The sequence below is a fragment of the Chiloscyllium plagiosum genome, chromosome 1, assembly GCF_004010195.1.
Source record: "Chiloscyllium plagiosum isolate BGI_BamShark_2017 chromosome 1, ASM401019v2, whole genome shotgun sequence".
NCBI classification, from domain to species: domain Eukaryota; kingdom Metazoa; phylum Chordata; class Chondrichthyes; order Orectolobiformes; family Hemiscylliidae; genus Chiloscyllium; species Chiloscyllium plagiosum.
The window spans coordinates 26438373-26451499 of record NC_057710.1 but is presented as its reverse complement, the minus strand read 5'-3'; the positions used below and the strand labels follow the sequence as shown (position 1 = coordinate 26451499).

At 40.7% G+C, this 13127-nt stretch overlaps 1 protein-coding gene across 4 annotated transcripts in view; it reads left to right on the top strand.

Annotated features, from left to right (window-relative positions):
• Positions 1–13127, top strand: part of uvssa (UV-stimulated scaffold protein A) — a 109435-nt gene that overhangs the window by 26449 nt on the left and 69859 nt on the right. For all 4 annotated transcript variants that reach the window (XM_043708333.1, XM_043708245.1, XM_043708421.1 and 1 more), the window contains exon 7: positions 1567–1689. In XM_043708333.1, coding sequence (XP_043564268.1) covers positions 1567–1689 — 123 coding nt within the window. The remainder of the gene's footprint in view (positions 1–1566; positions 1690–13127) is intronic.

The following is a 13127-nucleotide window of genomic DNA, read 5'->3' as shown; positions in this document are numbered from 1 at the left end:
GGTCTGAGTGGGATGTCTGGTTTGTGCACTTTAGGTAGTCCTTAGAATCTGGGGGTGTTGTTGCTTTCAGGTTTCATTCTTTGTAGGTCAAACCTGGTTATCTGTAGGTTCCTCAGTGTGTTGTTTATCCTATTGGTGAGCTGTGGGGTGGGTCAAACTCCCTCTTTTGGTAGGTCCCAATATACTGACAATTGCAGCGGACAGCTGGAACTGACAACCGGAAGCGGCAGAGACAAACCACTATAAATGCCGGAGGAAACATCATAGAAGCAGCAGGAATGGAACCAAATAAACTCCAGAAGACACAGTCCAGCAGTGCTTCACAGGAGGCTCCAAAGCACTGAAGATGTCACCTAGACAGGGGATGAAACATCTGCAAATCAATGTCCCAGCTCAGCGATCATACCCACAACTACGACAATAAGCACCTGAGCTACAAATCTTTATGCTAACTTTGAATAATAACCTTACGCCGTTATGTGTGTCAAATATAAATTGCTTAAAGCTGCAACACATTTGTAACAATACCTCAGCTTGCTGATATATGTTCACAAAATGCTGGGGGTGGGGTGGGGCGGGTGGTCGTGTGAAATCAGAGTGTATTAATGGCTTGTTCACAAACTTTCTTCTGGTTCAATATTAACAGCATAAGACATAGGAGCGGAAGTAAGGCCATTCAGCCCATTGAGTCCACTCCATGGTTGCTGGGTGTCTAGGGATAACCAGTATTCTCCCATAGTTCATGATGGCACTTTGCCTCACCACCCCTGTGTAACATACAATGTAAATGGAAATGAGTATAGCTTTGCTATCCAGTAAAGCAACAATAATAGATGTCCTGGAGGATCCTACTGAGGACAATTTTAACGTCACTGAAGACTGAGCCCCTGAAAATCATGAGTTGGTCCAGTGGTTAGCTCAGCTGGACAACTGAGGTCAAAGACATTTGCAATATTTGTGATGATTTATCATCAGGTGTCGTGTCTGTATTGAGATTGTTCCGCTGTTGAACAAAAAGCAGGAGTAGACAATTCTGCCCCTTGAGTCTGCCCCATCATTTAGTAAGATCATGGCTGATTTGATTGTAACCTAAAAGCTGCATTTCTGCCTATACTGATAATCCTTAACCACCTTCCTTTACAATCTCTGCGTTAAAAATATTCAAATGCTCTACTTCCACCACTAACTTTTGAGGAAGAGAGTGCTAAAGACTTATAACTTATGAGTTTTGAGAAGATTTGTAGCTCAGGTTGAGGTTCTGGAGCTAGGTTTGCTCGCAGCTCCCAGCTCAGCGAGCAAGCCTACATCCAGAACTTATGGTACTGTTTGAAATAGGCCACCCTGGATTTTTAAACAGTGATCCTAGTTCTCTTGCTTTTCTGAACTTGTAACTTCCTGAATTGTTAGTACATTGATATCAAGACCAAAATTTCTTTTACTACATGAATGAGATTGGATGTTCTTCAACTTGAGTCAATTCCCAGCCTATACTTTGTGAAGACGGTGTTGTAGCAGGCTTTCAGTGATACTATTTAAATAATAATTTTAAAAAATATTTTGTTCTAGACATTCACCAAAGTTGGTATTAGTGATACTCGCCTAAAACGTGCCATTGACTTAAAAAATGAGATTGATGCAGCTCTAAAGAAACATGAAGAAATGGGCATTAGTTATGAGGAGCGGAAAGTGGTGAGTATACTAATAGTTTAAGCCACTGATTGTCTGGATATTTGCATGGAAGAGCAAAATAATTGCTTTGAAAGCTTTCAGGAAAATTCTGAAAATTTATCTCATTAAATTCTTCATTCTATCTGGCTGTTACTAGCAAGGCTGACATTTACTCCCTATTCTTAAGTTCCTTGAAAGGTCAACTTGGTTGATCACTTCGAGATGCAGTTAACATGTTGATATAGGACTATCATCACACACAGATCAGACTGGGTAAGAACAACAGATATTTTTCACAGAAATCTGAAAGCTTCATGTGATCATGTTTACTGATACCAGCTTTTTAGAAGGGGATGTGAGCTCACAGTCTATGGATCATTAGGTTTACTAGTCCAGTAAGATAACCACTACATCACTGTACATTTGAAAGCCATGTTTGTACCACATTAGCTTACTGTTTCAGGACTCTTATATAAAACTAAGTCGTTTATTTAAATGTGCCAATGTGAAGGAATCGGTATAAAAGGTTACAGTCATAGTGAATGGTTATAAAGATGAAAAGTTTTCCTATAATTTATTTATTTTCATTTATTTTCCTATAAATAAGAGTTTAAAGAACTTTAAAAGGCTTTTTTTTTAAAAGGACAAGTACCGTTCGTCATGCCTATATTACACATCTTGGCATGTATAGATTTGTGTATTTTGTACCAATAATAAATTGCTGATAGGAAAGAGGCAACATCAATAACTGCATATCAGTACTTTTTTTAAACATATTGTTGGGAAAAATATATCACAATTGTAGGAATGTTGTCATAAAATTTAAATGGATTCAGCAAAGATATTCAGGTTTGGAGGGTTTGAGCTTTGGGGAAAGGCTGAATAGGCTGGGGCTGTTTTCCCTGGAGCGTCTGAGGCTGAGGGTTCATTGTTCCTTGAAAGTGGATAGATAGGTCGGTATTTGGTCAGAGCATTGAGTAAAGGAGTTGGGAGGTCAAATTGCAGCTGTACAGGACATTGGTTAGGCCAGTTTTGGAATAGTGTCTCCCTCCTAGAGGAAGAATGTTGTGAAACTCGAAAGGGTTCAGAAAAGATTTAGAAGGTTGTTGCTTTGCCAGCATTGGAGGTTTTGAGATATAGGCAGAGGTCGAATAGGCCAGGGCTGTTTTCCCTGAGGAGTTGGAGGCTGAGGGGTGATCTTACAGACGTTTATAAAATCATAAGAGGCATGGATCGGGTAAATAGACAAAGTATTTTTCCTGATGTGGGGAGTCCAGAACTAGAGAGTGTAGGTTTAAGGTGAGAGAGGAAAGATATGAGAGAGACCTAAGGAGCAACATTTACACAGAGGGAGGTGCCAATATGGAATGAGCTGCCATTTGGATGAGTATATGAGAATAGGAAGGTTTAGAGGGATATGGGCCAAGTGCTGGCAAATGGGACTAGATTAGATGAATTGGACCGAAGGGTTTGTTTCCGTGCTGTACATCTCTGTAACTATTTGTCTACGACATGTTCACATTGATAATCCTAAACCATGCTCAGTTGGTATTTTTACCACCAATTTTATAATCTTAAGACAGACGCATGCCAAACGGGAATAAGCTAACATGAGAACTCTCAAGTTTTCGGATTTCCTTACAATCAAAAAGGGCTGCCTTAGGAGAAATTAACAGAAAAGTCCAATGCAGTATCATTTTTAACTCAGTAAATCATGTTTAACTTTGAGGATAATTGTAATAGTTCATGTTATAGCTTTTGTGGGGACTTGTCAGCTTTTGAAGCAGGAGTTGAAATGAGACCATACAGCCCACCAGAGGGAGTTTTCCAGCAAACCAACTGAATGCTGGTTTGCTGGAACAGAGTACCTTAAGCATTATGGCTGGAAAAGCCTTGACAAATGTTGACTGCAACGTTTCATTGTTGGTTTAGTGTTAAATTTAAATTAATGTGAAGATTATGTTGTGCTGAACTACGTTTTTTTTCCTCAGAACATGGCATGGTACAATGTTTCACTCATCCTCAGCAAAGTAGAATTTGTTCTTTTGAACTGAGCTTCAACTGAATTAACCATTTATATACTTAAGAGTTGCTTGTAATTATATAAATTTACCTAACACCTATATCCTTCCACTCTGTCTATTGCTAGAGTCACTAAGTTTCTATGCCTAATTCTCTTGGAACATGTAACTTGGGCTGTTAATGGCTCTAAACAGTGACATTATAATTTTCACTGTGAAATTCTCATCATTGCTGAGCAACAACTAAGTGGCAAAATATGAAAAATGGTAATCCTTGCTATCTCCCTTTCCTTATGGCAGCCTGTAGGTTAGGTGAATTGACCATGCTAAATTGCCCGTAGTGTTAGGGGCAGGGGTAAATGTAGGGGAATGGGTCTGGATGGGTTGCACTTCAGTGGGTCGGTGTGAACTTGTTGGGCCTGTTTCCACATTGTAAGTAATCTAATCTGAAAAGGTTTTGGAGGAATTCCATCTTTACTATAAAATACTTGATCCTCCTGTTGCTCCACTTGCAGACAGAAAGGTCGGTTATGAGCCTTCTTGCTCCAAAGTTAGTTGCTGTGCAGCAATATTGACTTCAGAGCACAGAGTGGAGAATTTTCATGCCCCTCCTACCCTTTATCACTCCTGACAGCTGCCAGCTAACAAGATTATTTAGCAGTCTTGGAGTCCCACGCAAGAATGAAACAAGCCTCGCATATGTCAGATATCCATCTTGTCCTGGCTGACCTACAATGACTATCTACTCTCCTAATGCTTTCAGTCTCAAATTTCCTGTGATTGTTTAGAAGTTCCATGTATCTCATATACTCAAAGGGCAGGTAGTACTAGGTCATCCATTTTCGATCTGTGATCGAGTAATGTTCTGAATGGAGAGAGACTGAGCTATGGTGGGGCAAGGACGTTTAAATATTTAGGTACACAACATTTAAAAGTTAGCACACGTAAAATAAGTAATGAATATGGCAAATGGAACACAACTTATATCAAGTGAACTCAATATCACAGAAGTGCAGGAGGAGATATTTGGCCCATTATGTCTGTAATGATTCTCCAAATGAGCATTGAGACTTAATTCCATTCTGCTGTCTTTTCCTGCACATGGTTTCTGTTGAAATATCATCTAATGCCCTCTGAATGCATCAATTGAACCTGCCTGCAGAGACTTTGAGACAGTGTTTCAGACACCACTTGTTTGAAAAAAGTTTTTTCTCATGTTAAATTTATGATGTTGCAAGTCACATCAAACCTGTGCCCGCTCATTTCCAGCCTTCTACGAGTGGAAATAGTTTCTGTCAATCTACTTTATTCAGCCCCTGCATGACTTTGAAAACTTCGAATTGATCTCCTCTTAATCATCATCTCTCCGAGGAGAACAGTCCCAACCACTCCAGTCTGTCTTCATAACTGAAGTTTCTCATCCAAGTTAGCATTTTTGCGAACCTCTTCCCTACACTCTAGTGTATTCACATCCTTGCTACAGATGAGCATTCAGATACACAGTACTCCAGCTGAGGTCTGGCAAGTGTCTTATACAAATTCAGCATTTGTACTTTATGCCCTATTAATAAAGATCAGCTCTCCACTTGTGCAATTACCTTCAACAACCTGTGCACATGTACATCTAGGTCCCTTGCTTCTACCTCTTATGTCAATGTTATTCAGACCAAAATACCTCTCACTTCCCTAGATTAACCTTCATGTACTAAAGAACGCCTCATCTTCCGCCTTGGAACACTTCAACCCCAGGGCATCAATGTGGACTTCAACACAGGCTCTCTGCCTTTATTCCTGATGAAGGGCTTTTGCCCGAAACTTCGATTTTGCCTGTCCTCGGATGCTGCCTGAATTGCTGTGCTCTTCCAGCACCACTAATACAGAATCTGGTTTCCAGCATCTGCAGTCATTGTTTTTACCTTCATGTACTACCAGTCAACCAACTGCACTGTCAGTTCTGCACTGTCGTCCTCACTATTTAGAATGCTTTCAAATTTTGTATCATTTATAAACATTGTTCCTGTACTAGATCCTTAATGTATATAACTGGAAAAGCAAGGATCTAAATGCTATACTTGGAGAAGTGCACTACAGATCTTCCTCCAGCCTGAGAAATATCCAAAGAACAAAAATGGTACAGCACAAGTACAGGTCCTTCAGCCTATGATGCCTGCTTTGACATATGGTCCCTCTATATGCCAAGCTAAAAACCTTTTGCCTTCATGCAGCCCATATCTTTCTATTCCCTTCCTATTCACATGTCGGCCGGGAAGCCTCTTAAATGTTGCTATTGTATCTGCTGTATCACCACCTCTAGCAGTGCATTCCAGGCACTTATCACTATCTACATAAAAAGAACTTGCCTTTCATCTCCTTTAAACTTCCGTCCCTTTACCTTAAACCTATGTCCCCTAGTAATTGACATTTTTACTCTGGGGAAAAACCTCTGACCATCCATTCTATCCATGCCTCTCATAATTTTGTAAATCTTTATTAGGTCACCCCTCAACCTCCAATGTTCAAGTGAAAACTGAGTTTGTTTGATCTCTTCCCTTGGCTAATACCTTCCAAACCAGGCAACATCCTGATAAACCTGTTTTGTACCCTCTCAGTCCCCACATCCTTCTGCTAGTATGGCGACCAGAAATGTGCATAATATTCCAAATGTGGCCTAACTACAGTTGTATACAGCTGCAAAATGACTTGCCAAATTTTATACTCTACCCCAACTGATGAAGGAAGCTTGCCTTGCGCCTTCTTGACCACCTTATCCAATTGTGTTGTCGCTCTCCGGGAACTGTGAAACTGTATATATAGATCCCTCTGTATGTTATGCTTCTAAGGGTTTTGCCATTTACTGTATACTTCTCTGCTGCATTAGACTCCAAAATGCATCATCTCACATTTGTTCAGGTTAAACTCCATCTGCCATTTCTTTGCCCAAGTCTTCAGCCTATCTATACCTTACTGTATCATCTGGTAATTCTCCTCACTATCTGCAGCTCCCCCAACCTTTGTGTCATCCGCAAACTTACTAGTCAGTCCATTTGCATTATTCTCCAAATCATTGGTATATATTGCAAACAACAGGCATCCCAGCGGAAAACCACTGGTCACAGATTTTCAGGCAGAAAAACACACTTCCTCTGCTGCTGTCGTCTTCTGTGTTATGGACCAGGCCAGCTCCCGAAAAATGTTTCAAGAAGGTAGCCCAGACCATAACTTTGGTAGTTGTTTTAAGCAAGTTTAAAGTGGATATTCCAGGAGAGAATCAGCTGGTCAAACCACTTAGTTTTAAACAAAACAGAATTTATTTACAAGATTATTGAATGAAACACGAACCACAGAAAACAGAATACCGGATAACTGAATCTGTCCGAAGGCCCAACAAATCATCCCAACTTAATGATGCTGTTCCAAATGCTTGCAACAATCCCCATAAATACCCCTTGGCACAAAAGGTAAAATCAAACACAAGTTCTTACAGGATAAAAGTCAGAGAGAGATCACCAACCTGGACTTGCTTCTGTGGGTCCAGCAGCCTTCAAACTACTGCTTTAAAAAAAAACAAATTCGAGTAAAGCTGACCTTGGAGGACTGACCACTCTCCTTTCATTGTACAAGTTTTTTTAAAAGCCTTCTGCCTGACACAGTCTCTGTTAGCTATTATCAAATTTGCCCTAAAACGCATCACCTCCAGACTTTTCAGAGTCTGTTGTTTACGACCTATCTGGGGGAAAAAAGGCCAAGGAGTTCATAACCTTGGTGAAGGAGCAGCCTCATCACATATGACTGAACCAGTTCTGTATCCATCTTAGCAGCCTACCATGGATCCCATGCAACTTCTCCTTTTGTATCAACTATCATGAGGGACCTGGTCAAAAAAGAATCACTGGATCTGAAACGTTACCTGTGCTTTCTCTCCACAGATGCTGCCAGACTTGCTGAGCTTTTAGAGTAATTGTAATCTGTTTTTGTTTCTGATTACTAGCAACTGGAATTCTTTGGATGTTTTCGTGTAGACAACATTTACTGCTCTGCCCTCATCAATCATCTTTGTCACTTCTTCAAAAAACTCAATGAAGCTTGTGAGAAATGACTTCCGCTGCGGGAGTCATTACTAATAAGTCCATATTTTTTCAAATATGAATAAATCCTGTCCCTAAGAATCTTCTCCAGTGATGCAAGGTTCATCAGCCTGATTATGTCTGATGCCCTTCTTAAACAAAGAAACGATATTGGGTATTCTCTAATCCTCTGGGACTTCTCCTTTGACTGGAGAGGATACAAAGATTTTGTACAAGCCCCAGCAATTTTCTGCCTCGTCTCCCTCAGTATACTGGAATAAATTCCATCAAGTCTTGAGGACTTGTCTACCTTGATGCTTTTCAAAACATTCAACACCACCTTTTTTATATTGATCGTCCTAGAATATCAATATACCCCATCTCGATTCATTGTCCACCATGTCCTTCTCCTTTATGAATACAGAATCATTGTATACATTAAGGACCTCACCCACATCCTTTGACTCCACACATCAATTTCCTCCTTTGCTTTCGACCACTTTCCCTAGCTAACCTATTGCTTCTTATATGTGGAGAAAAGCCTTGGGATTTTCCTTAAGTCTGTTTGTTAAGATAATTTCATAGTCCCTTTTTAACTCTCCTAACTCCTTGTTTAAGTTCTTTCCTGCTTTATTGATATTATTTGAAGACTATGTCTGTCTTCAGTTTCCTAAGCCTGACATAGGCTTCATTTTTCTTTTTGACTATTCTCAATGTCTCTTGTCTTGCAAGGTTCCTGAATCTTTCCATTCTTATCCTTCAATTTCACACAAACGTGCTGGTCCTGAACTCTAACCAACTAGCCTTCAAAAGATTCCAGCTGCAGATTTGCCCTCAAACAGCCACCCACAGTCTACTACACACACACACACACACACTTTCTCACACTCACAACCCCCACCCCAGACAGACAGACACACACAGACAGACAAAGACCCACATGCACACATATATTTTGTGTGGTGAATTTGTACTTGCAGAGTTACATTGCACTTTGCTCAAAAACTGCATACATTCATGTAGAACTCTGAGCTCAAAAACTGCATGAATTTATGTAAAACTCTGTTAGTTCACTTTTTAGATTAGAATCAATCTAAACAGCAGGTCATAGATGGAGAACACAGGGGGCTAACACCTTCAACATATTGTCCAGCTATCACCATTGTTAACAGCTAACCCGAGAATGCAACTTTAAAAAAAAGGGTTTTGTGATTTACACATGAAAGAAGTGAAACTATCACTGTATTCTAACAGATGAAAGGCTTAACAGACAATCAATTTTTCAATGTATAATTTCAGTTACATCACACTGCAAATTTTTGCTATAAATTCTGTGTTACGATCGAGCCCTCCACAATCACCTGATGAAGGAGCGCCGCTCCGAAAGCTAGTGTGCTTCCAATTAAGCCTGTTGGACTATAACCTGGTGTTGTGTGATTTTTAACTTCCCCCAGTTTAGTATTTTCACCTGAGGACGACTCTTATCTTTATCCATAAGTAATTTAAAGTTATGAAATTGTTAATTGTTCATGTAATGCTCCCCACTAAAATTCTGAACACCTGGCTGGGCTCATTTCCAATATCAAGTCTGGTATGGTCTCTTCCCTCATGGAACTATTTACAAATTGCTTCAAGAAATCCTAGACACACCTAACAAATCTTGCCCCCTCAACATGCAAGTGCCTGGCGCAAAGCGAGTCCCAGTCAATACAAGGGAAATTAAAATCACCCACCACAACACCCTCTCATTTTCATACTTTTCCATAACCTGTTCCTCTATCTCTGGCTGCTGGGAAGCTTGTGGTACAATCATATCAAAGTAATAACACCCTTCCTTTTCCTGAACTGGCCTCGCTAGATGAGTCCTGCAAGGTGTCCGGTCTCAGTACAGCTGTGATCGTCTCCCTAATCAGTAATGCAATTCCCTCACCTCTTCTACATCTCTCCCTATCCCATCTGAAACATCTAAATCCTGGAACATTCGTTTGCCAGTCTTATTCCTCTTGCAACCAATTCTATAATAGCTACAACATCATAGTTCTGTGATGTTATACATTCATCTGCCTTACCTGTCAAAGTTTAAACAAACAAACTTTAGTCTGCTAATCCTGCTGTGATCTGTAACTTCTCCCTGTTTGTACTTCTCTTCGTCTTACTTGCCTTAGTTTCTAATTCCCCCTCGATCATTTCACTTGCAGACCTATTGCTCTAGTTCAAACTTCCCTGCCACACTAGTTTAAATCCTCCTGAGCGACATTAACAAATCTCCCTGTCAGGATATTGGTTCCCTTCCAATTTAGGTTCAACGTGTCCTCCTCATAGAGGCCCTTTCTGCCCAGGAAGACATCCTAATGATCACATACCTGAAGCCCTCCCTCCTGGACCAGCTCTTTAGCTATGTATTTAACTGTACTATCACTGGCACAGGGAGTAATCTCTAGATTATAACTCAAGTGGTTCTGCTTTTCAGTTTCCTACCTAATTCCCTTTGCAGGGCCTTGTCATTCTACCTGTTTATGTCATTAATACCAGTGTTCACGATGATCTCTGACTGCCCACCCTCCCTTTTGAGAATGTTCAGTGCCTACTCAGAAACATCCTTAACCGTAGCATCAGGGAGGCAGCATGCCATCTTGGAGTCTCTTTTGCAGCCACAGAAACGCTGATCTTTGTTGCTAGCTGCTACTGTTGCTATACTCGGCTAGGCCATCCCTTCCAACAGTATCCAAAATGAAGTAATTGTGCGAGGGCAGTAGCCACAGGAGACTCCTGCACTGACTGCCTACGTCTTCTCATGGTCATCTGTCTATTTGCCTAAACCTTGGGTGTGACCAAGTCCCTCAAACTCAATCCATTGAACATATTATTTTGTTTCCAGTCACAGCCAATTTTATATCCACGTTGCTACTGACTCTTTTATTCTTCTATGGAAAATGATAATTGAAGCTTGACAACCAGGGATCATCAAAAGTAGAATCACCATAGGAAGAAAAGCAGGTCATTTAGCCTCTTAGCCCTGCTCTGCCCTTCAGTGCGGTGATGACTGTACTATGACCTAATTCCATATTAATCTCTGATCTAAAATCATAAATTCACATTCCATATTTTGCATTTATGAAAGAGTTCAAGACTTCGATCGCCCTTTGTGTGTAGTTGTGTTTCTGATTTTACTACTAAAATATCTGAACTTCTAAAATATTGAATATAGTGAAACATCAGAATGGTGTGTTGCCTCCCTGGTGCTAGGATCAAGGATGTCTCAGACAGGGTGCAGAACGAGAGGGACCAGCAGGAGGTCATTGTACACATTGGAACCAATGACAGAGGAAGGGAAAAGGATGAGATTCTGAAGGAAGAATGTAGAGAGTTAAGCAGGAGTTTAAAAAGGAGGTCCTTGAGAATAGTAATATTTGGACTGCTCCCAGTGCTGTGAGCTGGTGAGGGTAGGAATAGGAGGATAGAGCAAATGAATGCATAGCTGAGGAGCTGGTATATGGGAGAAGGAGGCATATTTTTGGATCATTGGAATCTCTTTTGGGGTAGAAGTGACCTGTCCAAGAAGAATGGATAGCATCTAAATTGGAAGGGGACTAATATACTGGCAAGGAAATTTGCTTGAGCTGCTTGGAGGACTTAAACTATAAAGGTTGGGGAGTGGGACCCAGGAAGATAGTGTGGCAAGAGATCAATCTGAGACGGGTACAGTTGAGAAAAGAAGTGAGTCAAGCAGTCAGGGCAGGCAGGGACAAAGCAGAGAACTAGGTAGGTCTGATAAATTAAACTGCATTTACTTCAATGCAAGAGGCTGAACAGGGAAGGCAGATGAACTCAGGGCATGATTAGGAACATGGGATTGGGGTATCTCAGCAATTACAGAAACATGGCTCAGGGATGGACAGGACTGGCAGCTTAATGTTGCAGGATACACATGCTACAGGAGATACAGAAAGGGAGGCAAGAGAGGAAAGAGAGTGGCGTTTTTGATAAGGGATAACGTTACAGCTGTACTGAGGGAGGATATTCCCGGAAATACATCCAGGGAAGTTATTTGAGTGGAACTGAGAAATAAGAAAGGGATGATCACCTTATTGGGATTTTATTATAGACCTCGTAATAGTCAGAGGAAAATCGAGAAACAAATTTGGAAAGGAATCTCAGTTATCTGTAAAAATAATAAGGATTTTAACTTTCCAAACATAGACTGGGACTGCCATAGTGTTGAGGGTTTAGATGGAGAGGAACTTAAGTGTATACAAGAATTTTTTCTGATTCAATATGTGGATGTACCTACTAGAGAAGGTGCAAAACTTGACCTACTCTTGGGAAATAAGGCAGAGCAGATGACTGAGATGTCAGTGGGGGAGCAATTTGGGACCAGCGACCATAATTCTATTAGATTTTAAAATAATGGTGGAAAAGCATAGACCAGATAAAAGTTGAAGTTCTAAATTTGAGGAAGGCCAATTTTGACATTATTAGGCAAGAACTTTTAAAAGCTGATTGAGGCAGATGTTTGCAGGTAAAGGGATGGCTAGAAAATGGGAAGCCTTCAGAAATGAGATAACGAGAATCCAGAGAAAGTATATTCCTGTTAGGGTGAAAGGAAAGGCTGGTAGGTATAGGGAATGCTGGATGACTAAAGAAATTGAGGATTTGGCTAAGAAAAAGAAGGAAGCATATGTAAGGTCTAGACAGGATAGATCGAGTGAATCCTTAGAAGAGTATAAAAGCAGTTGGAGCACATTCAAGAAGGAAATCAGGAGGGCAAAAAGGGAACATGAGATCGCTTTGGTAAATAGAGTTAAGAAGAATCCAAAGGGTTTTTACAAATACATTAAGGACAAAAGGGTAACTAGGGAGAGCATAGGGCCCCTCAAAGATCAGCAAAGTGGCCTTTGCGTGAAGCTGCAGGAGATGGGGGAAATACTAAATGAGTATTTTACGTCAGTGTTTACTGTGGAAAAGGACATGGAAGATATAGAATGTAGGGAAATAGATGGTGACATCTGCAAAATGTCCATATTACAGAGGATGAAGTGCTGGATGTCTTGAAATGCATAAAAGTGGATAAATCCCCAGGACCTGATCAGGTGTGCCCTAAAACTCTGTGGGAAGTTAGGGATGTGATTGCTGGGCCCCTTGCTGAAATATTTGTTTCATCGATAGTCGTAGATGAGGTGCCGGAAGACTGGAGGTTGGCTAACGTGGTGCCACTGTTTAAAAGGGGTGCTGCTGTTTAAGAAGGGAGATTTAAACAATCCTTAGATAAGCACATGGTTGATGATGGGATAGTGTAGGGGGACATGTTGAAAATAGTTTACAGGTCGGTGCAACATCGAGGGCCAAAGGGCCTGTTCTGTGCTGTATTGTTCTA